At 42.6% G+C, this 25135-nt stretch overlaps 3 protein-coding genes across 6 annotated transcripts in view; 1 reads left to right on the plus strand and 2 right to left on the minus strand.

Moving 5' to 3' along the window:
- Positions 1-41: 41 nt before the first annotated feature.
- Positions 42-5411, minus strand: Psmc5 (proteasome 26S subunit, ATPase 5). Its single transcript, XM_003465927.5, has 12 exons — positions 5276-5411; positions 4631-4702; positions 3079-3148; positions 2063-2160; positions 1852-1908; positions 1546-1776; positions 1120-1246; positions 842-1032; positions 635-733; positions 443-553; positions 251-337; positions 42-144 (listed from the first exon to the last, which is right to left on the minus strand). Exons 1-12 carry the CDS (start codon positions 5297-5299, stop codon positions 91-93), a joined length of 1221 nt encoding a protein of 406 aa, XP_003465975.1. The 5' UTR covers positions 5300-5411; the 3' UTR covers positions 42-90.
- A 210-nt stretch (positions 5412-5621) lies between these two features.
- On the plus strand, positions 5622-12654 carry Ftsj3 (FtsJ RNA 2'-O-methyltransferase 3). Its single transcript, XM_003465926.5, has 20 exons — positions 5622-5886; positions 6059-6164; positions 6477-6523; positions 6627-6706; positions 7075-7174; positions 7266-7460; positions 7537-7652; positions 7737-7841; positions 7928-8028; positions 8481-8561; positions 8646-8792; positions 8926-9061; positions 10300-10481; positions 10626-10755; positions 10832-11097; positions 11312-11397; positions 11480-11579; positions 11684-11867; positions 11943-12037; positions 12113-12654. The coding sequence occupies exons 1-20, from the start codon at positions 5820-5822 to the stop codon at positions 12303-12305; spliced, it is 2517 nt and encodes an 838-aa protein (XP_003465974.1). The 5' UTR covers positions 5622-5819; the 3' UTR covers positions 12306-12654.
- Positions 12655-12705: 51 nt separating this feature from the next.
- The window catches only part of Ddx42 (DEAD-box helicase 42), a 51632-nt gene continuing 39202 nt past the window's right edge, over positions 12706-25135 (minus strand). For all 4 annotated transcript variants that reach the window (XM_063242616.1, XM_063242615.1, XM_063242614.1 and 1 more), the window contains 4 exons: positions 19614-19840; positions 17782-17892; positions 15898-15999; positions 12706-14398 (listed from right to left, as the gene is read on the minus strand). In XM_063242616.1, the coding sequence (XP_063098686.1) occupies positions 13712-14398; positions 15898-15999; positions 17782-17892; positions 19614-19840 (1127 nt within the window). In that variant the 3' untranslated portion in view covers positions 12706-13711. The remainder of the gene's footprint in view (positions 14399-15897; positions 16000-17781; positions 17893-19613; positions 19841-25135) is intronic.

A 25135-nucleotide genomic window follows, 5' to 3' on the forward strand; every position in this document is an offset into this window, starting at 1 on the left:
TTGAGCAGTGTGGCCACTCTAAGAGACTGGAATTCTAGAGCGCTTGTTGCACAGATCTTTATTTGAAGGATACACAAAAAAGACATCTCCTCATTTCCATAATTTTTTGATGGACATGTTTTTCTCACTATCCTTCTGCATGACCTAGAGAGAAAGAGAGCACACATATGTGAGCGTAAGTTGTGAACACAAGCCTCAGTCTCTGCTCCTGAGTCACCGTCAGCAAAATGAGAACAATGGAGACATGTACCTTGGCTACTGCCATCTCAAAATCTTCCTGGGTGACATGGACTCGCCGTTCCCGCAGTGCATACATGCCAGCCTCTGTGCACACGCCCTGAACAGGAAAAGGAAGCTGAGATACTGTTGCCTCCTCAAACCCTGAGAAACCCTTTGAAGTGGCAGCTTCCTGCCACTTCTGTCTCCCTGAGACTCTGGTTACCTTAACCTCAGCTCCTGATGCTCCTGGCATTAGCTCAGCAATTTTTCTCAAGTTAATCCCCCGGGTCAGGTTCATTTTCCGAGAATGGATTTTCAGAATGTCCAGCCGGGCCTAGAGATGGGAGAGGAAAGTCCTTGGTCCCACACCCTGTCCCCACAGCCAGAACGGCTCCAGGAACTATCCATCACAGACCTCCTCATTGGGGGGTGGGAATTCAATTTTTCTGTCGATGCGTCCTGGGCGAAGCAATGCAGAATCCAGGATATCAATCCTATTAGTAGCCATGATAACCTGATCAGAGAAAAGGAGAGTTAGCTATGGTATTGGCACGCATGTCACCTGAGGCATGTCACCCAAGGCCTTCCATATTGGCTTGTCCTTAGGCCTACACCACTTTACCTTGATATTCTTGGTGGCTTCAAAGCCATCTAGCTGGTTGAGTAGCTCCAGCATCGTGCGCTGCACTTCACTGTCTCCTCCAGAGCCCCCCTCAAGCCGAGAGGAGCCAATGGAGTCAATTTCATCCATGAAGATAATAGATGGGGCGTGTTCTCGTGCCATGACAAATAGCTCTCTCACCATTCTTGCCCCTGTGCAGACCCAGCTGGCATTAGAAGCTAATGAGCCTCTCACCCTCTACCCTTCTCCTGGGTTCCCACATTCCTAGCCACAATTACCTTCCCCAATGAATTTCTGTACCAATTCCGAGCCAGAGACACGAATAAAGGTACAGTCTGTATGATGAGCTACAGCACGGGCCAACAGTGTCTTTCCGGTGCCCGGGGGTCCATATAGCAACACTCCCTACAGGAAAACAGTAGGACTCAGGGTAGAAAGTTGGCTTTACTTCATTCAGTGAACATTTTACTGTGTACTAGTGTTATGCTTGATTCCTAGGCAAGAGGTTATGGATGCTTCTCTCTAAAGCTTGTATGTAAACCAGTTTAGTGCCTTGGAAACAGCTCTCCCCCAGCTGGTGCTATTCCACAGAAAGGACAGCCCAAGTAGCCTGCAGCCTATCCAAACCCCAGCACTCAATCTGGCCCAGGACAGGAGTAAGTACAGCCAGCCTGTATGGATGCTCACAGAAGCCTAGTCCTCACCTTTGGCTGCGCAATGCCCAGGGCTTCAAAGAGCTCAGGGTGCTTTACGGGCAACTCAATTACTTCTTTGATCTCCTTGATTTGCTTGTCCAATCCACCAATCATCTCATAGGTCGAGTCTGGCACCTTCTCCACCATCATGAGTGACACCAGAGGGTCTACCTTGTTGGGGAGGATCTTGTGCAGAGTATAGCTGTCGTTTCTTAGGGCCACCCGGCAATTGGGTGTCACCTGGATGGAGGCAGCAAATTTCAGGTAGTGGAACACCAACAGCTGATCCAACCCCCACTCACCTACTACACTCACATCATTGATATCGATGTTCTTGTCCACATCCACGACAAACTTGCCCTCAGGATGTACCTGAAGAAACAAGGGCTCATGACCTTTCTTAAATCACCAAATCGAAGAACCTTGGGATTCTAGAATAACATAACAGAACACTGTCCTCGAGGCTATATACAGGGTGGAAAAGCAGTGGGTGGCAGGATGGTTCTTGGGGTCATGTTGCCTTTACCTTGACCAACACTTTCTTCTTATCCATGGCCCGGACTACTTCACCCACATAGGAGCCCTGTTCCTGTAGCAGCTGTAGCTCTTCCCGCAACAGGCGAACTAGATGGCAAACAGATACACTGGTCACCTAGTTTCTCCTTTGGTGTCCCCTCCCTGGGGATTTAATTCAACATACACTAAGTAGAGCACCATGTTGAAATTTTGAAGTCTCTCTCTCTTTCTCTCTCTCTCTCTCTCTCTCACACACACACACACACACACACACACACTCACATCCCAAAGGGAGTTACAATGAAACTCAAGGCACACAGGAGTTGTGTGGAGCAAGTGACTCCATAGTAAGCTGGGAACAGTAGCCAGCACATACTGTAATCCCAGCACTCTGGGAGGCTTAGGCAGCAGGATCACAGTTTCTGGTCCAGCATGGGCAACTTAGTAAGACTCCATCTCAAAACATAAAAGAGATGGGGAAACAGCTCAGTGCAGACTTGGGTTCAATTCCCAGTATGACAAAGCAGGAGACTGGGGTAGGAGGTACTGTTCCCTGAGACCTAAGGCAACCTAAGGCCACCTACAGTGGCAGCAAACAGGCCAGACAGCTCTACCCAGTCCGCTCCGGCATGTCAGCAGGGCATGATGCTGTCCAGGATTCCTGAGCCATTAGGCTCCCAGGTTTTCCTCTCTACCTCCCTTTCTTTCTCTCCCCTTCTGCTCTCCCTTTGTCTCTTTCTGTCATACACACACTACCTCGCTCTTCATCTCCCTCTCTTTTTTCCCCTTGCTTTTTACCTATCTTTAGCATTTTCTTTTAAGCAGAAAAGAAAAAATTTACGATGCAACTCTAAATAAGAGATAAGCATAGGAAACAACTACATAATGATGGTGTAAAGCATCGCTTTGGACTAGGAGGAAACACTGCTATGAGAATGCAGGTTTGGGAGATTAGGAATAGCCAGACTTCAGAACTGCCCGACTTCAGAACTGCCCACATGCAGATTCCCATCTTATCCCTCTGACCTTTTGCATTTAGCTCATTCCTCTGTGCCTGCAGCCGCCGAAGGTTCTGGCTCTTATCATTCACAATCAACTGTGGAAAGCAGGAGAGAAATTTTGTTACTCAAAGAAAGTAGCTAGAAGGCAGGATCTTGGCCAGGACCTTCATAGGCAGATGTAAGCTGCAGGAAGGGCATTGGTGCCTCTATGTTCAGATTCTCCAACAGGATCCTAATGACCCTGTTCTTTTAAGGGTCTCTTTAGAGCCTTGGGGTAGCTATCACAAAAGGCTGCTTGGGAAGTGCTAACAGCTTGCATATTGTAGTAGCTTTCCTTTATTTTGTACCAGCTACTGAATTTAGGGCTTTAACAATTAACTACATTACCTCTTTTTTTGTTGTTTTCAGTTTTTGAGATGGTCTCACTAAGTTGTCCAAATGGGACTTGAACCTGTGATCTTCCTGGTTCAGCTTCCCGAGTGCTGGGATATGCACACTGACTTTCTTATAGTGAGGCAACATGCCAAAGTGGAATGATCTTTAGGTAGGAAATTAAGTTCTAGCTCAGCAGCTGTCAATTAAAAATGAAGTATAGGACTAGGGATATAGCTCAGTAGCAGAATACTTGCCTAGTACATGTAAGGCCCTGGGTTCAACTCACTCATTCTAGAAAAAAGAAAATTAGCATACACAAGGCCCTTGGTTTGCTCTTCAGTACTGCAAAAATATAAATCCAATATAATAACTATAAGGGTACATGGAGCTTTATTTTTTTGTCTTTCCTCACACATTATATTATTATTATTGTTATTTTAGATGCCCAGTTCCTTTACTCAGTCTCCACAGTGCTGTTCCTCCTCAAGTTGCATTTCACCTAACCCTAGTCTCATCTCTTGAGTCCATGTCTCCCCTTTTTAAAAGAAACTCCTGCATTGATACTTCTCCCACAGGGTTTCAGCCGTGGCTAGTGACCTGTTCTATTAGAATCTAACTAACAACATGTGAATACTACTGCCTTTACTTACAGGGATGGGTTAAGGATTAACAAGTTTTTTTTTCTTTCCCCCCTGGAGACAGGGCCTTACTGTGTAGTTCAGGCTGACCTGGGACTCACAGTGATCCTCCTGCCTCAGCCTCCACAGTGCTGAAATTACAGGTGTGCACCACCACACTCAGTTCTCAAGGGTAACAAGGGATTGTTACACTCATATACTTCACACTACGTGGTCTTTTTTGTTTTTGTTTTTTGAGACAGGTCTCACTAAGTAGTTCAGGCTGATTTTAAACAGCCCAGATTGGCTTCCACCTCAGTGATCCTTCTGTCTCTCCCTTTCAAGTGCATGGATTAGACTGTGCTGCCACGCTCAGCTACTTGTTACTTCTTACTAAGTACTAGAAATAAAATAGGAAAATAGACCAGGAAGTCCAGCCTAGGCTACACAGCAAGACCCTGCCTCAAAAAACAAAAACAAAAACCCCAAAACACACATAGGGAAATAGCTTCTTTCACTGCACTATTGTAGAAAATCTTGCCAGTCCTCATCCCCTCCTAGATCCCTGTTAGAGTTAGTCCTCACCTGAAGCTCTTCAATCTTGGACAAATAGTACTGGCGGAGTCCGCTGCCTGCCTTTCCCTCTTCCAGCTCCATCTGAAGACACAGTGTAGTTATTAAACAGGAAACTAAACACTCAGAATAAAGCCACTTTCAGGGCATTTCACCATACGGCTCAACATCAGGCAGCTCTGCGTGGTTAAGAGCTCCGACTTCCGATGGTTAATATCTGGGTTCTATTCCTTCACTCCTTTCCTTTGAAACTCCATTTTTCCGTGATTAAAATTTAAATGAACACAAACACCGGCCATCTCAAGGTTTTTAGGAGCCCGAGAGACTACGTACACGGGAGTCCTTAGAAATCTGGTAAGTGCCATACAGACCGAAGTGTTAACTACTATAGATCGAGTCAGAAAGAAAAAAACAGTCACTTAACCTCCGGCTCCTAAGGCTCTTCTCACTCCATTTAGTACAAGGCTCTGCCTTGACTCACCGCGGGAGGCGCTGACACAGCAAATCCAGTTTCAGGCAAGGCCCAGTCTGGATTGGTCCACTTACACCCCCGACCCACCCGACTCTCTTGTCCCAGCCCGCTCGCCATCTCAGGTCACACACGACTCGTCCCCAGGCCCGGTCTCCGCCCGGCTGCCGCTGCCACAGCCGCCATACCTGCTCTGGCCCGTCAAGCGCCATATTCCGTCTTCAATAGAGACCGCCGGCATCCGAGCAACCTTAGCGCGCAGGCGCAGAAACCAGAGTTTCAGCCGGAAGACGCGGCAGAGAGAGTTCCGGGTCAATGGGCGGGGTGTGTCGCGAAAACAATAAATTATAGGGGCCATGATGGGAGGGATGGATTCTCGGGATGAGTTTGGGGAAGAAATGAGTATATCACCTAATTGTTGCTTTCTAGAAACTCAGTGTTTACATATTATAATCTCCCTCCCTAGTCACTTTCTTCAATTTGTAAGGCTTGGTGCAACAACATTTAAGGCCACATTCAAGATGGAGAAAAATTTGGGGCCAGGGACGCCGGGAGCGCGAGCGGAAGCGGAAGTAGCCTACATGTGCTCCTCTGTAACGAAAAAGCTTCTGGGTAGAAGTTTTGGAGTGTGATTGCTGTGTGAAGTTGGTAATGGAAGCAGAATCTAGTACTTAGAAGACCACCTCAATTTCTACTTTCTCTTTAGATTGAGTGACATTCTCCCATTCTACCATGGGCAAGAAGGGCAAAGTTGGCAAAAGCCGGCGGGACAAGTTTTATCATTTGGCAAAGGAGACTGGTGAGTTAGGCTTCGTGCTGTGAGCGAACTAAGAACGACTTTGGTGGCCTTCGCCTTTCCAAATGTTGGGCTCCATTTCCGCAGAATGGGTGGTGGGTTACGAAGCTGGAGAAATCCCGCTAGAAAAGCGTTTCACGAGTCGTCATTTTGTCGCCATCCTCCTGCCTCCCAGGTTATCGTTCCCGCTCTGCTTTCAAGCTGATCCAGCTCAATCGCCGCTTTCAGTTCTTACAGAAAGCTCGAGCCTTACTGGATTTGTGTGCCGCGCCAGGAGGATGGTATGTAACACTCAGCGCAGTAATTCCTGGTAGTAGTTTCACGGCCCTGAATGGTTTACAATTGTCTGCTAAGGAGAGGGTTGGATTTTGGGTCTTCCCCACCCCCAACCCAGTGCAGTAATTCTAGCCCCACATTTCTCTATATTCCCGAGCAGCAAAGTCCGTTCTAAACCTTGGGTGGGCTATTTCCTTTCTTGATTGCAGATGCCTTTGGCCACTACACTTGGCCAGACTCTGACATCAAGGGTGAGGGATCACATTGCCAGGGGAAAAGGGACAATTCTAGGTTTTTAATCTCTATTTCTTTAATAGGCTGCAAGTGGCCGCCAAGTTTATGCCTGTGTCCAGTCTTATTGTAGGTGAGTAACTGGTGCCCTACTGGACGTTTTAGGGAGCAGGAGGTACTAATTATTCTGCATTTCTTTCCTCGCTGGTTGAGTACTCTGACCTGATCTCTTCCAGGAGTGGACCTAGTTCCAATCAAGCCTCTACCCAATGTAGTGACTCTTCAGGAGGACATCACTACAGAACGCTGTAGGCAGGTAATAGGAATTCTTCTCTTTCTATCATTATATGTACAAATATTCACTGCTTCCGAATTTCCTAAGTACAATATTTACTATGCTCTGGGCAGATGTCTGCATGACATCAATATAAGTATGTGACATTCCTAATGTCCACTCTATCCTTATTTAGTCAGGGGTGAAATCCTTTCCAGTGGACTGTTACACTCTAAGTTCCAGAAAGATGGAAATGTATTAGCTTTGTTTAATTTCCAGTACCTGACACAGTATTTTGTTTGTGCTAGCTACTCAATAGATGACTGGGTGGACAGATCACTGGACTGGGGAATTGTCTGTTCTTTACTCATTCTTGTGTTTTCTGTTGCCATAATGCCTCTCCTTTGTAGGCACTAAGAAAGGAGCTAAAGACCTGGAAAGTGGATGTTGTGCTCAACGATGGGGCCCCCAATGTTGGGGCTAGTTGGGTCCATGATGCTTACTCACAAGGTGTGCAGAGTGGGTTTGATGAGGGTAGAGATGGAAGTGGCATGCCCTCGAGATCATAAAGAGATCTTCACTATCTGTCTTTATCCCACAGCCCACTTGACGTTGATGGCTCTGCGTCTGGCTTGTGATTTTTTGGCCCGTGGTGGCTGCTTCATCACAAAGGTTTTCCGTTCCCGTGATTATCAGCCTCTGTTGTGGATCTTTCAGCAGCTGTTCCGCCGTGTCCAGGCCACCAAGCCCCAAGCCTCTCGCCATGAATCTGCAGAAATCTTTGTAGTCTGCCAGGGTGGGCATCACTTCCTTCTCTTGGCTCAGCTTTCTAATTACCAAAGCATATTTTAAAATGTATCTTACCATTTTAGGATTCTTGGCTCCTGACAAGGTGGACAGTAAATTCTTTGATCCTAAGTTTGCCTTTAAGGAGGTTGAAGTTCAGGCAAAGACTGTTACTGAGTTGGTAACTAAGAAGAAGCCAAAGGTGTGTTTGGGGGGGGGAAGTTGGGCTTTGTGGGTCTTTCAGAAACCTCAGAAGGAACTGCCCAACCATTTTGCTTTCCCTAAGGCTGAAGGCTATGCTGAGGGTGACCTGACACTTTATCACCGTACCTCGGTCACTGACTTTCTACGGGCTGCCAACCCTGTTGACTTCCTTTCCAAGGCTAGCGAGGTGAGATCCCAGACTTGAGGGAGTGATGTCAGGGAGCCCCAGAAACAGCCTAAAAATCTCCCTTGACTGCTTTTCCTCTCCAATAGATCTCAATAGATGATAAAGAGTTGGCACAACATCCAGCTACCACTGAGGACATACAGGCATGTTGTCAGGACATCAAAGTTCTGGGTCGCAAGGAACTCAGGTATGTAGTGGGGTGAGTGAAGGGGCCAGCTCTGAAGGAGAGAAAAGCCCTTGGACAAAGGTCATGATGCTAGATCCCTGGGATAAGTATGTTCCTGTGCTAGAGGTTTGGGTGGGGCCTGAACATTAGGATTTATGATATGGCTGGAGCCTGAAATCTTAAGTGTAGATTAGCTGCAGCATGCTAAAGCATGTGTGTAGTCCTAGCACTTGGGAGCTGAGGCAGGAGGATCATTGAGGCCAGCGTGGTTTATATAGCAGGACTTTCTCAAAACACCAAAACAAAGTGTAGACTTAAAATAGAAGAAGCGGGGGTAGGGATATAGCTCAGTGGCCTAAGTGCCTGCTTGACAAGCCCATGTCCTGAGATCAATTCCCAGTACAAAAAAAAAAAAAGAGAGAGAGAGAGAGAGAGAGAGATGGGAAATGACAAGGTCAGTATTTCTGGGACAGGTCCCTACTGAACTGGAGAACAAAACTTCGGCGCTATATGGCTAAGAAGCTGAAGGAGCAAGCAAAAGCACTGGATATCAGGTGAGAAGGGAACCAATGAGGTTAGGTGTAACTCTGTGTTGGGAACAAGTATCTGAAAAACAACCAAACATTTTGGACTGTTAGCCTCAGCTCAGGAGAGGAAGAAGGTGATGAAGAGGAAGAGTCTACCACTGAGACCACAAGGCAGCCTTCTAAAGAGGAGGAGGAAGAGGAGCAGCTAAACCAAACCCTGGCAGAGATGAAGGCCCAGGAGGTGGCAGAATTGAAGAGGTTAGGGGAGCTGGGGAAGAGCTTGGGGAACCCGCTGTGTGTGAAGATGGGGGAAAAGAATGAAAGGTACAGATAAGCAATCTTCAGGGCAGGGCAGGGCAGGTTTTCAAATTCTCTTAACCCATCCTTTTAGGAAGAAAAAGAAGCTACTACGAGAGCAGAGGAAGCAGCGGGAACGTGTAGAACTAAAGATGGATCTCCCTGGAGTTTCCATTGCAGATGAGGGAGAGACAGGCATGTTCTCCCTGCGTACCATCCAAGGTCACCAGGTGAGGTGGGGTTGGTGATAAAGGTTGAGGAAACAGGTGGGTGACTTAGGAGGAGAAGGGGAAAAAAATAAAAGCCATGACTCAAAAGGATAAAAGAAACATACCCGTAATGATGAAATCAGAAAGCTCTGTGATTGTGATATAGATTATTGTAGAACTAGACCATCAGGACCAAGAGCTGAGATTATGGTAAATGTAGCAAGGATAGCTGGATTACAGTCTTCAGTTTACCAAGTTAGCACTTGGAATTAGGTGAGTGGTGCTTCTGTCAAATACTAAAGACCATGCTTTTCTTTTCTTTGACCATGCTTTTCTTGATGAAAGCAGTGTCACAAACAAAATGAACTTTTGTAGCTTTTGTGTGGGAATGTCACAATCAAGTCATCTGTGGCACACATGAAAGGCAGTATAGCAGTCAGAGCAGACCATAAGGTCAGTCTTCAGATCTAGCTGCACCACTTAGGCTGTGTGACTTTGAACTGCCCCTTAGCAGTTTTCAGCTTACCTGCTAGGGTTTTTGTGACTGATCCCGTAAGGAAAACAGATTTTGAGTTCTGACATTTAGTTAAAGTGAATCAGTTCTGTTAGATGGACGTTGTCTGGATTCCTTTTCTCAGTGGATCAAAATTCTAAGGTGGCCGGGCATGGTGACACACACCTGTAATGCCAGCGCTTGGTAGGCTGAGGAAGGAAGATCATTGTAAATTTGAGACCAGCCTGAGCTACAGACTGAGTTCAGGGCCAGCCAGAACTGCACAGTGAGACCCTGTCTTTAAAAAACTTAATAAAACAAAATCTAAGGTAATGATGTCTTTTCTAAGTGATTTTTTTTTTTTTTCCTTTTGTAGCACTGGTGCTGAGAATTGGACTCAGGGTTTCTTAAATGCAAGGCATGCTTTCTACCACTGAGCTAGTTACCTCTTAAGTCCTAAGAATGATTTTTTTTTTTTTTTTTTTTTTTGGTACTGGGGATCAAACTCATGACCTTGCACTTGCCAGTCAGGTGCTTGTGCCACTGAGCTAAATCCCTTACCCCCTAAGAATGATTTTTAAATGAGCAGGACAGAAGTGTTCTCTAGAATGGGATGTTTAGATAGGTCAGTCTCCTCTTAGGTCACGGTCACATTGGTAAAAGGAAATAGCTATTTGCCTGTGTATTAGTGTTGCTGAGGAAATGGATACAGAAATATTTTTTACTAAGAGTACTTAGTACTCAATCTGTTTCTCTTAAACCTCAGTTGTTAGAGGAAGTAACACAAGGGGACATGAATGCTGCAGACAGACTTCTATCTGATCTGCCAAGGGATGACATCTATGTGTCAGATGCTGAGGAGGATAATGGTTCATCGCTGGACAGTGACCTGGATCCAGAAGAGTTGGCAGGAGTTGGGGGACATCAGAGTCTGAAAGACCAAAAGTGGTAAGGGATTCATAAGAGCTGTGTCCCTACCTTTAGTTCCAACTCCTGACAAATTTGATGTGTATGTTGCCAAAAATGTGTGGGGAGCAAGGCCACTGGGCATTTGGTTACTGAGCCTTTCCTGACTTTTCTTGGTGTCTCCAGTGTTCGATTTGCTCAACTAGAAGATAAAGAGGAGGAGGAGGAGGAGGAGGAGGAAGAGAATCCACTGCTGATACCACTAGAGGAAAAGACAGTGTTGCAAGAAGAACAAGCCAACCTGTGGTTCTCAAAGGTAAGAAGCTGGAGTAAGACTGTCGGGAAACTTGCATTCCCTGGGAGAAGGATAGCTGAAGGTTCTCCCACAACAGGATGGCTTCAGTTGGATTGACGATGATGCCGATGAAGCCCTCGAGATCAGTCAGGCCCAGTTGTTGTACAAGAGCCGTCAGAAGGAGCAGGAGCTGTCAAAATCACTGTCACCTTCTAGTTTGAAGACTGAGAGAAAGTTTCCCCAGAACATGAATGAGACCCCAAATGAAGAGGCTCCCTCAAGTACAGGAGCTACCGCTGGCCCTGAAAGGGTAGGAAGTGACAGCTCAGACAGTGAGAGCAGTAGCAGTGAGGATGAAGAGAGGTAAGTGGGTACAGTGGGCGGGAACAGTAAAAGGGGAAGCAGTGATATGAATCGTTTCTTTAAGGATAGGGACCTTTAAAGATACCAATGATTGATTTAACTGGCCTGAGTGACAAGGCCTTCTCTAAATTCACTTAGGAAGCAGGGTGGAGGTAGAGTGAGTGACACAGACAGGGTAGAGTTATTTGTTCATAATCTTGCTTTTTTCCTATAGTAGGGGACCATCTCGTGGTAAGAAACGATGCCGAGGGCCTAAGTCAGATGATAATGGGTTTGAGATAGTACCTATTGAGAACCCAGGTGAGAGCTCTTGTTTGTGTGGAATGAGAGGATATGGATTTCAGTATTGAGAACTGGGGTTTGACATTTGTCCTTTCCCTAGTGAAACATCGGATTCTGGACCCTGAAGGCCTTGCTTTAGGTGCTGTTATTGCATCCTCCAAAAAGGCCAAAAGAGACCTCATAGATAATTCTTTCAACCGGTAAGAGAACCAGAAAATCACAAGCTGTGAAGATGTGGTTAAATAGATGGCTGTCTTCTTAGGAAGCCTGGAATGGTTATTGGCCTGCTGTCTTCTCTGCCCAGATATGCATTTAATGAAGATGAAGGTGAGCTTCCAGACTGGTTTGTGCAAGAAGAGAAGCAGCATCGAATACGACAGTTGCCTCTTGACAAGAAGGAAGTGGAGCACTACCGCAAACGCTGGAAGGAAATTAATGCACGTCCCATCAAGAAAGTGGCTGAGGCCAAGGCCAGAAAGAAACGGAGGGTAAGTGGGGGTTTTCTGAGGTTAGGTGTAGGTGGGGCAGAGGTGAAGAACTGCCTAACTGAAGTCCCCTCCTAGATGCTGAAGAAGCTGGAACAAACCAAGAAGAAGGCAGAAGCTGTGGTGAACACAGTGGACATCTCAGAACGAGAGAAGGTGGCACAGTTGCGAAGGTAATTGGGGAAAGACACAAAAGGGTTGAAAAGATGAGCAGAAAGTAGGCCTCTAATCTTTTTTTCTTTTTATAGTCTCTACAAGAAGGCTGGGCTTGGCAAGGAGAAACGCCAAGTCACCTATGTTGTAGCCAAAAAAGGTGTGGGCCGCAAAGTGCGGCGGCCAGCTGGAGTCAGAGGTCATTTCAAGGTGGTAGATTCCAGAATGAAGAAGGATCAGAGAGCACAGCAACGTAAGGAGCAGAAGAAAAAACACAAAAGGAAATAAGAAGATTGTAAAACTTAGCAGGCAAAATGTGGTACAGCTAACCCTGACCTTGATAACCAGTCTTGCCCTTGCCTATATCACAACTGTCTAATAAAATGCCAGGGAAGTGGTCCTAAATGGTAAGAACATCTTTTTGTCTGCAGGATGGTCTCCCTTGAAAGCAGCAAGGGTGCCATGACAGTTCATTACCATTCTAGGAAAAACATTTGAGTGCTGGCTGAAACAGATTTCTTTAAAATCTTAAGGGATCAAGTTCAATGTGATATTTTGTAAGGACATGGACCTCTTGCATCTCCCCTTACCCTACATCATTATTAGTTGAATAAAACATTATCTCTACTACTACAAATTGTAATATGTATCAGCTATTTTAAGGTAGAAACGACAAACAATCTGTGGGTCCCAGTAGTAAAACATTTACTAGAGAGCAAGCAGAGTAATGCACAGCTTAAAGAAACCTTCACAAAGTCACAAAGTTTGAAGTTTGTATATTTCTTTTCCTTTTATAAACAAGATAGAACAAAAGTCATCAAAATCATTTCAGCAAAAGACTTCTATTAGGGCAAGTTACAAAAAAAAAAAAAAAAAAGACACTTTAAAAGCTGCTGTTTTTTTTTTTTGTAAATTTTCAATTTAACCAGTACCTCAGGCCTGAAGCAATCCTGGAACCCCTTCCACAGTCATTTCCCTTCAATCACATAAGCTCTGAAAAAAAGGTCTCAAGCCAGGTCTGGAAGGTTGCCTCTTCTGTGTCTCAGGGCTGGATATAATCTGAAGAACCTGAGCATCAACCTTTTTTTGGTACCAGGGATTGAACTCAGAGGACCTTACACTTGCCAGACAGGTGCTTATGCCACTGAGTTAAACCCCCAGCTGCCAAACATCAACCATTTTTTAGAATTTTGGGGATCTCCGTTTCCTGTAAATGTCTTGAAGCACCAAACTACTTTCCAAACATCCCCAATAGCTCAATAAATTGGGTTTGCAAAAGCCAACTCCTAAAAAAGGGAACTGCCTGGCCAGAGCGTTAAGAAAAAATCTGATTCATAGATGTTTATAAGGTGACATTTTAGTAAAAAATATAAGCTACTTACAAACCTAGAGTGAGTTTTGTGCCCTATAAAGGCGCTTTTCCTCCAAAGTGTCTTCCATTTACCCTCATGATAACTCACCCAGAGCTAACAAAAGCTTCCCTGCTCACATTGCTTGCTGGGGCCAAAGCAGCTTCCCAAGAAAGCATCTGAACAATCATTCACATGAAGGTATAATGTCTGTGCTCCAAGCTCTCCACTAAGGGCAGGGGGTCCATATACCTTGGACCCCAACCCAGCCCTGAGACACCTAGTTACCAAAATCTCTCTAAAAATAAAATTAAAGAACTGATTTCACGCTGTAACACATACCCTCTAACTGTCCCATCGACTTTTCTTGCGTTTAGGTGGCTCCGGGACAGCAAAACCATCAGCTGTCTTATCTGTCTTACTGTCCATCTTGCTGTCCACCTTGGGGTCCATCTTGCTTTCACGATTACAACTTTCTTTCCTGCTTTCTCCATTTCGACCATCATTTGTGCCCCGGCTCTCTCCATGCCGGCCTGTACTTCCTCCATGCCTGTTCTCTCCATGCCGATGGCCATCTGTATGACGGCTGCTACTGCTGCTTTCTGGGTACCGGTATCCATCTCCATGGCGACCACCATCTCCATGACGTGGGCTATCGCCATGCCGAATGCCACTCTCTCCATGACTGTGACGGCTGCCACCCCGGTTATCAGTATATCTCTCTCTCTTCCCATTGCCACCCCCAATCCCTTCTCGGCTGTTATTTCCTGAAGCTGTGTTGTTGGCTCCCTGGGTGCCAAGAGAAGGGTATGTCACCGGAGCATTGCTGATATTTCCAGCACTGCCAAAGCCTGGGATGCTCTTGGCAGAACTGGCGATAGGGCTGTCAGGACTGCTGTGGCCCTGCTGTGCTGAATTAGTTGGAACAGAATTCAAGCTTCCTGCACTAGTCCATCCACTTGGCCCAGCAGCAGAACTTCCGGCCTTTTGATTACTTAAACTGGCTGCAACAAAATGACTCTTGTACTGTGACTGAAAGAGAAAAAGGCAACAGGAATAGGTACAGCAGCAAATTCAAAAGACTTGTTATACATACAAGTTTGGCAATTCTATAAAGAATACAGAAACTAGGTCTGTTATCTTGGCATTGTGACTTGTGTGAGATCTTTCTGATGATTCTTCAGGTCTTGTGCTATAAAACAAAGATTTTTATAGGGATGGATCTTAATGTACCAAAGTTCACTGCCTGGTAGACTGTAAGTACTCTATGTATAAAGCATTTATGGTCTGCAATCTGTTACTTACAGTTCAAAACTTTAAAAAATTGTGAAAACACTTTTCAGAGTTTGGAACTGCACCTCAATAGTATAGCACTTGCCTAGCATGCCGAAAGCCATGAGTTTTATCCCCAGCAAAACTAAAAACAAAGCCTAACCTGAATTGACATAGTATGCCTACAATTGTATTTTGGTTTAGAAGTGAATCTGGCAGGGTGTGACTACATGCACTGATGTAATAATATACGCAATATAAATGACATTATTTAAAAATTAATTCCCATACAGAGTTTCTGAGTTCTTCTATTAATATAAAACAAAAAAATTATGAGGCCAAGCTAGAAATCAGTCTAGATACAGGTAAAATGTACAAAGGCCCAGTTAGTTAATCAGATGGTACTAGCTAAATGGAATAGCAGGTTGGAAGAGAGATTCAAAGTTTATAGGAAAACTGGATATGGTGTCTGTATTTCCAACTACTCAAGAGGCTGAGGTGGGAGGATCACTAGATTTCATTACCTTGAGACAAGCCTGGGCAACATAACATTTCAAAATAAAACAAATTAAAAACAAAAACAACATACTGTTCACAACAGACAACAGAATCAAACTAGTCTTAGCCAAAAAGGGAAATTTTTACAGCTATGCCTTATAGGTGGGCAACACCAAAGGTTGTGGAACTAGGGAATGAAACAGACCCTCCTACCGTATAGCAGTCTCAGGCTCTGGCTGCTGATACAAATGACCACCATGAGGGTTTTCCCTAGCTCTAACTTGTCTCTCTAGATAAGCTACTGTTAAGTTTATACAGAAATTCTCCATTTAACCACTACCTGTTTTTTTTTTTTTAAAGACAGGCATGCTGTTTGGACTTATGACCCATCTTTTTTTTTTTTTTTTTGTACTCTGTGTATCTTGTTTATAGAATCTCAATTCTTTTTTGTGCAGTACACCTTACTAGATATAAAAATTATGCTAATAAAAGCAAACTTACTAAGTTAAGAGTTTCCTTTGGCCATTTCTTTGTTCTGCATATTATAAACAATTCCTCATTTAGTGACCAATTAACTACCTAGTTGCAGGGATGGAACCCGGTTGGGGAATGAGCAATGTCTGTATGTGAAATCCAGGCAATGTGACAAAGGGAAACCCCTAAATCTAGCATGAGGTCTAGTGTCAGTTACCACCTCAGGAAGACTACAGCTCCCACACTGTCCAGAAAGCCTTTTTTTTAAAAAAATACTTATTTCAAACCTGGAAAGCTGCTTTCATTGCTGTCAGGCGATCTCCCATGGCTCCTGTAGAGGGCTTGTAGGCCTCATAATTACTCATCACATTGTTGTTATTTCCTCGATCCTAAAAAATAAAACATATCCATAAGGACAAAAAAAATAGATGGAAATGTAACTACCAAAGACTGGAGCTCATTATACTAAAAACTCTGCAGTAAGAGCTACAATGAGATTTGGATATTTTTAGAAAGTTGCCATTTGTGGGAAATGATGACAGTCATCTAAACATTCCTATGCCCTTCACCCAACAATTCCATTCTTGGAAATGCCATTGGATTACACCCAAAGTTCAGCATGTATTACTTATATAAATATTCAGTTAAGTAAAAATTATGTTAAACATGAAAAAGCCACCAGAATAGCATACTATATAACTGCTTAGCCTCTAAATTAAGACCGCTAAGGATCTCAATCTCTGCTTTGACACTTACCAGTACGTAACTACAAGGTCTCTGTTTTATTATCTGTACTTACACACAGAAGATGAACTGCTTTAAATACTTGGAATGGGCCTGCCACATATAAATGTTCAATAATTATTGGCTATCACCACCATCTCCATCATTATCATCATCATTACTGTAGCAAGGGAAGAATATTTATTGAAGATGCAAAGTTTACGTAACACTACAGAAAATTGGCAACTTTCTTCCATGGTTCAGGAATAATACATGTCAGAAAATAGGGAGGTGTACATCTTTAGTCCCAGCTACTTGATAGGCTGAGCTGGTAGGATCACATAGGTTTATGAGTTTGAGACCAGCCTGGAAAACTCAAGGAGATCCTGTGTCTCAAAGAACAAAACAAGCAGCCAGGCATGGTAAACAATACCTGTAGTCCATGTTAGTCAGGAAGCTGAGCCATGAGGACTAAATTCAAGGCTAACCTGGGCAATTTAGCAATAGCCTATTCTCAAAAACAAAACAAAAAAAAAGGGCTGGGAATATAGCTTACTGGTACAGCATGTTTGGGTTTCATCTCCAGTACAAATACAAAACAAAATCAAACAAAATGCCACAGAAAAACTCAAGCGTGGCATGGCTGCACATACCTATAGCCCCAGGTATGTACTTGGGAGGTTGAGGTAGGAGGGTCGCTTGATCCCATGAATCAGAGAACAGCATGGGCAGCATAGCAAGTTACTTATTGCAAAATAGGAAGAAGAAGGGAAGGAGGGGAAGGGAGGGAGAGAGGGAAGAGGAAGAAAGAGGAGAAGAGAGGAGAGGAGAGGAGAAGAGAGGAAAGGAGACGAAGAAGGAAGGAAAAGAGGGAGAGAAGGGAAGCGAAGGAAAAAAAATGAAAGGAAGGATAATCAGACAAAGTAGGTAGTTAAGCTGGTGTGAGGTTATTTGGCTTGTTTGAAACATTTCATTTCATGTGCTTTTGAAACAATTTCCCCAGACTGTAGGAATCATTCCTGAGTTTAGTGACAAAGTGTAAGCTAGTTTATACAGTGACTCTCTAGCAAGTTTTCCCCAGCAGCAGGCTAAACTAGAGCTGGAAGAATTATAAAAATAGACTGCTGGGTCCCTCCTCTAGTTTCTGACTGACCAAATCTGAGGTAGGAGTTGTCTGCGAACATCCAAGGATGGTAACTTTAGTACCATGGAAAATCTGAACTAATTTCCTGAGCAAGCCCTAGTCAGCCAAGTACACACAGATGCTTCACTAATAGTAAGTTTCATTATGAACCAGTACTACACATTAACTCAAGTCAGATTAAATACATGCTCAGTACTGAAGAGGCTTTGAACTTTCTGGAACTTTCATAGGTAGATCAGATTCAATTTACCATCATTAAAGACATGGGACTGATCCCAAGAGAACTGAAGTAGTTTGTACTCACTGTGTTCTCAGAGCCTAGACCAGGCCGCTCCCTATAGCCCAGGCCACCTCCACCAATGTTCAGCTTTTTGCCTTTCCCTCCTTTGAAGCGAGATTTCCGAAACCAGGCATTCTGCATTGAACACAATTCAAAGTTAAGCCAGGGAAAGGAAGAGATCAAAAGAACAAGGTCAAAGAGGAAATTTGGGAGGGAAGAGTTCAGTTTCATTTTTAGCTAATGCATTTATAACCAAAGGGAATTGGAATTGTTCACAGGAACTACAGACTTGTTTCTTTTTGATAGTTTAACTCACTAAATTTGTCAGGAGGCTTAGATGCTTAGCTAAGGCTTCCCTTACTGTTCCTTACACCAGGGCCTATCTCCTAGAAGGGCAATGAATAGGTAAACTTCAAAAGCAGAGTGGTAGTTGGATCTCGTGGTGTAAGCCTGTAATCCCAGCACTATGGAAGGACAAGGAAGAGGAATCACAAGTTCAAACCCGGCCCATATACACACACATACACAACTCAGTGAGACATCTCAAATTAAGCTAGGTGAAATCACACTTACTAGAAATGATTCTAGAGACAAACTCCTAGGAAGGACGAGTAACTAAAAAACAAAATTTATTTATCCAGAGCCTAAAAGTTTTCATGGACTTGATCATTGCCAGAATACTCTCATCAGAGTTATTCACATTTTCTTAAGAATGTCAACATCTTGCTAGGCAGGGTGGTGCATGTCTATAATCCCAGCACTTGCAGAGGCTGAGGGAATTATTTGCAGTTAGCCTGGAGTGAGTTCAAGGCTAGCCTGAACTAAACAGAGAGACACTCTAACAAAAGGAATGCAAACATCTTTGAGAGTTTAAGGCAATAATCACACGTTACTGTTAAAGTACTTCAGAGGCTTAAGGAAAGTGCTAAGCATAGAGAACCTGAGGCACTAAAACAGATGTAAAAAACTGCCCAAAACAAAACATATCCCATTTAAAACTTTAGTTTAGCACTGTCTCTCTACTATATAGTCCTTAACACCTAGAATCAGAAACACAGGCAGTCTTATATTACAACCAGGCAAAGAATTAGACACTTAACAGTTCCTAAAATCAGATCTTGTTCTGAACTCATTTGTAACTTGCAAACTTATAATTGTAACTCAAGATTTGATTTGACAGAAGCAGTTTTGGACTGTGGCATACCTAGGAAGAGAATAATCACTATGTGGTCAAAGACTTAAGATCTCTGTGTGTAAAGAATACTCAAGAAGCACTACAAAACTGCTTTCTTCAAGACATCACGGGGCTGGGGATTTAGCTCAGCGGCATAAGCGCCTGCCTTGCAAGCAGGCAGTCGTGAGTTCAATCCCCCGTACCGATAAAAAGGAAAAAGGCCAAAAAAAACCAAAAAAGACATCACACATGTTTAGCACCACAAAAGAAAAAGAGTTCTAGGACTAGAGATTTAGCTCAGTGGCATAAGTGCTTCCTTCCAAGTGTGTAGTCCTGAGTTCAAGCCCCGCTACCAAAAAGAAAAAGAAAAAGAGTTCTTTGGAGAAGAGCACGAAGAATAGCTCTTCTTTGAAATTAAATTTACTTCTCAGTACACTGTGAAGTGGGCAAGTAGAAATCTTGGGGACAAATTTTAGCATACAGCAAGTAGCAGCTTTTTAAGAGACATGGCATTGACAGAAGACAAACAGAGATGAGGATAGATACTATCATCCCACATTTGAAGCCTGTGTCTCATAACCCTACTGCCTGTTTTCTTGTCAAATATATATAATCTCCTCTACCAGCTAAAATATTACAGCTGTATGATCTGAGGTAATTTAAAGTATGTCTAGTCCCTTACCTGCATTGCGAGATCTAAGAGCTCTTTGGATACATGTTGGTTGGCTCCTTCCAAGTTCCGGACAAGGTCACCAGCGAAATTGCTGTCCTTGGGGGTCAATAAGGTATAGGCCACACCTTTCTCACCGGCTCTTCCTGTGCGGCCAATCCTATGTGTATGGGTATCAATGTCTCGTGCCACATCATAGTTAATGACAGTTTTAATTGAAGGAATGTCCAGACCACGGGCTAAAATAAAACAAACCAAATTCTTTCATTCTTCATCTAGAATAAAGATCAAAGTAAATAGAAATACTTGAGCTTTAAGAGCCAACATCTCCTTTATCTGAGTACACAGATTTGGTGAACTGTACTTAAGTTTTCCAGTGTTACTATGATAGATTCTATGATGCTGGGCTGGGCCATCTATGATAAAGGACTTGTATCTTTTGGTATCATTAATCTACTAGGTCCTCTTTCTTGCACCTGGAATATATTTTTAAAAAAATGAAACTAGGAAGAAGTGTAACCCTGGCCTCAAATGTACAATTTCTCCTGTCTTGGCTGGGACTAGATGGATGTACCACTGTATCTCAGATGTGTCTTACGCCTGAGAACTTTTGTCTTTTCTGTAAGAAAATACCAGTTATAAGGGTAACTATTAAAATACAGCAGAACAGGAGCCTTCACCCAGATGGCAGAATGGTAGGCAGCTGAGAAAGGGCCTGAGTCCTTGTCCAGATACTAGAATATAGCAATGTGAGGAAAACATGGAGGAGTGGGTTCCCTGGACCCAGAAAGGATCTGAAGCCTGTGTCTCATAGGCTTCTTTCTGAGGAACTGAAGTCCACAGAAAGAGTGGAGAGTGAAACCTGAAAGAAGAAAAGAGAAGTAGCCAGTGGTGCCTCCTCCCCAGTCAGGACTCACTATGCAAGAAAAGCGACTCAAATGTGTGGACACACAGTGACTGCTGGTAACCCCAGAGGCCGTCACAGAAATATGCAGTAGTGGACATGGAAGACTCCACTAGCTGACAGTGAGTGCTGAGGGCTCAGCCACACTACATAAGACAGTGACTGACCAGGAGTCATTTTAGAGAGGGGTCAACTGAGCTCAGAATTGAGAATGGCTGCTGGCTCCATCTAGTGACTCCCAGCTGGGCTCCAGCCAAAAGGTACAGGCTTGTTGAGATTATCCACTACCCCACCAAAAAGCTCCTGCTGACTTACTGGGATAGACTGGTATGGACTGGGACCGTCTACCCAGCGACAGCAGAGGCAAACCTAGAAGTGCAATTTTTTCTTTCTTTTTTTTCTATTTGTTTTTTGTAGTCGTGGTTTTGTTATTCTTTTTTTCCTTCATTGTTTGTTCTTGTTTTTATGAGTCTGAATGTGGTTTCTAGCCTTTTTGTGGTTGTGCTTCTGTTCTTTTTTATATCTCTAGCTTTTCTTTTTTTTTTTTTTTATCTCTAGTCTTCTGTACCAGTTTCCCAATGTCCTCCAGGATTACTTCTAATCTCTTCCTCTTCTTCCACTTCTCTATTTTCTCTCTAATCCATTTTAAATTTTAACCTCTTAGGGCAAAATTCACATATTAAGGACTTGTATACAGCATTTAATTTTCTGGCTTTAGATTTTGTTATGTAACTACAAAAAATCTTTGGGGGGGGGTCCTTTTGAGACAGGGTTTACCATGCAGATCAGGCTGGCCTTGAGCTCAGTTTGTAGCCCAGGGTACAATGCATGATGTACCTCCTGCCTCAGTCTCCGGAGTGCTGGGATTATAGGCATGTACCACCATGTTGGCAGTAATTACAATCTAGTTCATATGGTTAAAGGTAACAAATTAATAGTTAGCTCAGTTTCTCAATTTTGAAGCGGTGTTCTGACAACTGCTCTAAACCAATGTTCTTCTTGGTATTCCAAAACTGCGACTAAGGGTCACAGAAAATATGGTAGTCCAGTACCAAAGAATCAGTTGCCCAACAGGTAGCAACTTCTCATTCCCAACAAATCAAAGAGGTAGGATCTTGCGAAGGACTCAAAATTCCAAAACCAGCTACACCTGGTCAGAAGTAGTCTTTTTCTAAGGGTTCTAAAGACCAGTAATAAAGCAACCCATCACAGGCAATTTACAAGCATTATCCCAGGAATTAATAGAGAAAAGAAAACAAGAAGACACTTAAACGCGATGCAGTTCTAGACATCTCGTTCACCAAAGGGAAACTTGGGGCAAGAAGTGGGTCAATTTGAAAGCAACTCATCTCGTTTCTCTGAAGTGGTAATGACAAAGAACGACTGAGGTCTAGAAAAAAATCAATTCAGAAATAATTTCTCTGATAACTGCAGGGGTGGTGTCCTTAGTGACTTTAGAGCAGACACAGACAAAAAATAGAGGAACACAAGAAAATTATAGAAGCCATGAATGTTCAGCATAGTAAAGAAATGGAATCCATTTGTTTCTGGAGATTCAAGCAGATATCCACAGAAATGAAAATTCTACTGGGGGGATAAAATTTCATTGAAAAGTATTGACAGTAGATTAAGCCAATGTGAGGACAGCATCTCAGATACAGAAGACAGGCTTGCGCTTAGGGATCATGAAAAATCAGTCCAGGAGCTGCTAGATGAGACAAAGAAAAATAACAAGATTGACTGGAGTCAATGATAAAGGCAGGAGATATTACAAATGATTTAAAACCTGTTAACAGATATCATGGCAGAAAACTTCCCTGGTAGAGAAAAAGAATTTGATATACAGTAAGTGACGCATATAGATCTCCAATTAACCATAATGAAAAAAAATCTACAGCCAGGCATACCATAGTCAAAATTCCAGAAATTCAACACAATGGAATATTAAAAGTTGCCAAGGGACAAGAAATATATCACTTATAAAGGAAAGCCCAGCAGAATCACAGCTGATTTCTCAGCAGGAGAGCTTGGAGTGATAAGGACAACAACCTTCAACCCAGATTGATGTTCCTTGCAATAATGTCTTTCAAAACTGAGAGACATAAGATACTTACATGACAAAAACACATCTGATGAAATTTATGATCACCAAACTAGAACTCCAAAATGTTCTGAAGAACATTCTAGAGATAACAAGGACTGTAACTCCATGAACCTCAAATAGAAGAAATTCACCACACAAGGCAAACAAACAGAAGGAGGGGGAAAAAAACAAAATTCAGAGACTGAAAGTTGAAGGATGGAAAACAATACTCCATGCAACAGGAACTCAGAAAAAAGGAGTAGCTATTCTATTTGCAGACAAAGTGAATTTCAAGCCAAGACTTACTAAAAGAGATAAAAAAGGCCACTATATCCTTGTAAAGGGAACAATCCAAGAAAAAGAGATGTCATAAATATATATGCAACAAATATCGGTGTACCTAACTATACAAAACAAGTATTAACGGGCATGAAAAATCAAATAAGCACTAATACAATTGTACTGGGGGATCTCAATACTTCACTGACACAAACAAATCAACTGAACAAAATTAAATATTCAAACAGAACCAAACTTTTGAACAAATGGACTTAGTAGATGTCCACAGTGTTTCAACCCACAACATTGAAATACACATTGTTCTCAGCTGCATGCAGCACATTCTCCAAAACAGTCTACAAACTAGCTCATAGAACATGCTTAACTAAATGCAAAAGAACTGAAATTATCCCAAGCATATTATCAGACCATAGCACATGAAACTGGGTAACAAGGCAAAAGAAACCACAGGAACTTCATAAACACATGGAAATTAAATAGCACCCTCCTGAACAACCACGGGTCACAGTAGAAATTAAAGAAGAAATTAGTTTCTACAGTTAAATGATAATGACAATGCAACATATTAGGACTTACAGGACACAATGAAAGCAGTCCTATGAAGGAAATATATAGCAGTAAATACCCAATTAGGAAAACAGAGCAAGTGCAATAAACAACTTCATGATGAACCTCAAACTTCTACAAAAACAGTAACAGGTTAAGTCAAAAGCTCATACAAGGGAAGAAACTATAAAGATCAGAGCACAAATTAACGCACTGGAAACTTAAAAAAAAAAAAGAACTGATGTTTATTCTTTGAAAGATAAAATAAAAGGAGTAATGATAGAAAAGGAAAAAGTTAAATTATTATTATTTGCAGGTGACATGATATTCCACATAGAAGATACCCAAAATTCTACTAAAAATTGTTAGATATAATAGGCAAATTTAGTAGTGTAGCTGGATACAAATCAACACTCAAAAATCAATAGCCTTCCTGTACACAAACAAACCCACTGAGAGAGAAATTAGGGAAATAACACCTTCCACAATAGCATCAAACAAATGAAATACCTTGGTAGCAATGAAGGACGTAAAAGACGTATATTTTGAAAGCTATACTACTCTGAAAAAGGAAACTGAAGAGGATATCAGAAGGCTAAAAGAAATAAATATATAGAAAAGATAGTTATACTACTAATTTCTCTAATTCACTGAAAAGAATTTTTGTGCTAATATTGTTTGCAAAATTAAATGCGGTATCTTGTACTCTGAGTAATTTAAAGATAACAAACCCCAAGGTATTAACAATTGCTACCCTTTCATTACCTGTTCTGAAGTTATTTTTTTCTCTTTAAAACCAAACAAAAAATAAAAGAAACAACTATCAATTTATCCCAGTTCTTCTTTTTTTTGATAAATTCTTTTTTTTTTCTACCACTGCTGAGATGATAAATTCTGCTTGTTCCTATAACTATTAAAAACAAAACACATCTACCTCTTGCCTCACAAACAAAACAGCTGAAAGGGACTATTTTAGCAGTACTGTTGTCCAACAGAAATACAATGCAAGACATAGAGAAAAACACAAGAGTCTACTAGCTACACTGAAACTAAAAATAGATGAAATGAATTTTGCAATATATTTATTTTAAACTAGACTCCAATTTGTTGTGCTATGCCAGCCAAATGAATAGCTATTAATGATATGAGTTTGTATTAATTGCACCATCTTTCTCAGACTCAGCCTAAAAAAATAGAAATAGATAAAAGAAAAAACAATCAAAAACCAAAAAAACTCTGCAGATAAAGCCAAGTATTATGGCACATGTATGTAACCCCAGTTCTTGTGGTGTTGGGTCAGAATAACTGAGTTTCAGGCCAGCCTGGGTTCCATAGCTGAAGGCAACCCTGGACAATGTAGTGAAACATACCTTTTTTTTTTTGTCTTTTTCGTTTTTTTCGGTACCAGGGATCGAACTCACGACTGCCGGCTTGCAAGGCAGGCGCTTATGCCGCTGAGCTAAATCCCCAGCCCCTGTGAAACATATCTTAAGAACAAAATTATGGGGCTGGGGATTTAGCTCAGCGGCATAAGCGCTTGCCTTGCAAGCCGGCAGTCGTGAGTTCGATCCCTGGTACCGAAAAAGACAAAAAAAAAAAAATTGTAATAAGACAAAACCAAAAAACTATGCAGAACAAAGCCAACAGTCATACTCTAGAAACATTTCCAGTCTTGAGAGAAGTATGCCCAACAACTTACCT

Source organism: Cavia porcellus, unplaced genomic scaffold (assembly GCF_034190915.1).
Source record: "Cavia porcellus strain 051 isolate PalLab524CR breed Dunkin Hartley unplaced genomic scaffold, mCavPor4.1 scaffold_32, whole genome shotgun sequence".
NCBI lineage: Eukaryota > Metazoa > Chordata > Mammalia > Rodentia > Caviidae > Cavia > Cavia porcellus.

What these genes read in the sequence shown, in the direction of transcription:
- Psmc5 (XM_003465927.5), bottom strand. Translation starts at nt 5,299, where the DNA reads ATGGCGCTTGACGGGCCAGAGCAG. An exon ending in TGGGCATTGCGCAGCCAAAG is followed by an intron (nt 1,247 to 1,545) that starts GTGAGGACTAGG and finishes GTTTTCCTGTAG; the next exon opens with GGAGTGTTGCTATATGGACC. An exon ending in AAGCCACCAAGAATATCAAG is followed by an intron (nt 734 to 841) that starts GTAAAGTGGTGT and finishes TTCTCTGATCAG; the next exon opens with GTTATCATGGCTACTAATAG.
- Ftsj3 (XM_003465926.5), top strand. Translation starts at nt 5,820, where the DNA reads ATGGGCAAGAAGGGCAAAGTTGGCAAAAGCCGGCGGGACAAGTTTTAT. An exon ending in CCATGATGCTTACTCACAAG is followed by an intron (nt 7,175 to 7,265) that starts GTGTGCAGAGTG and finishes TTTATCCCACAG; the next exon opens with CCCACTTGACGTTGATGGCT. An exon ending in AGCAGTGAGGATGAAGAGAG is followed by an intron (nt 11,098 to 11,311) that starts GTAAGTGGGTAC and finishes TTTTTCCTATAG; the next exon opens with TAGGGGACCATCTCGTGGTA.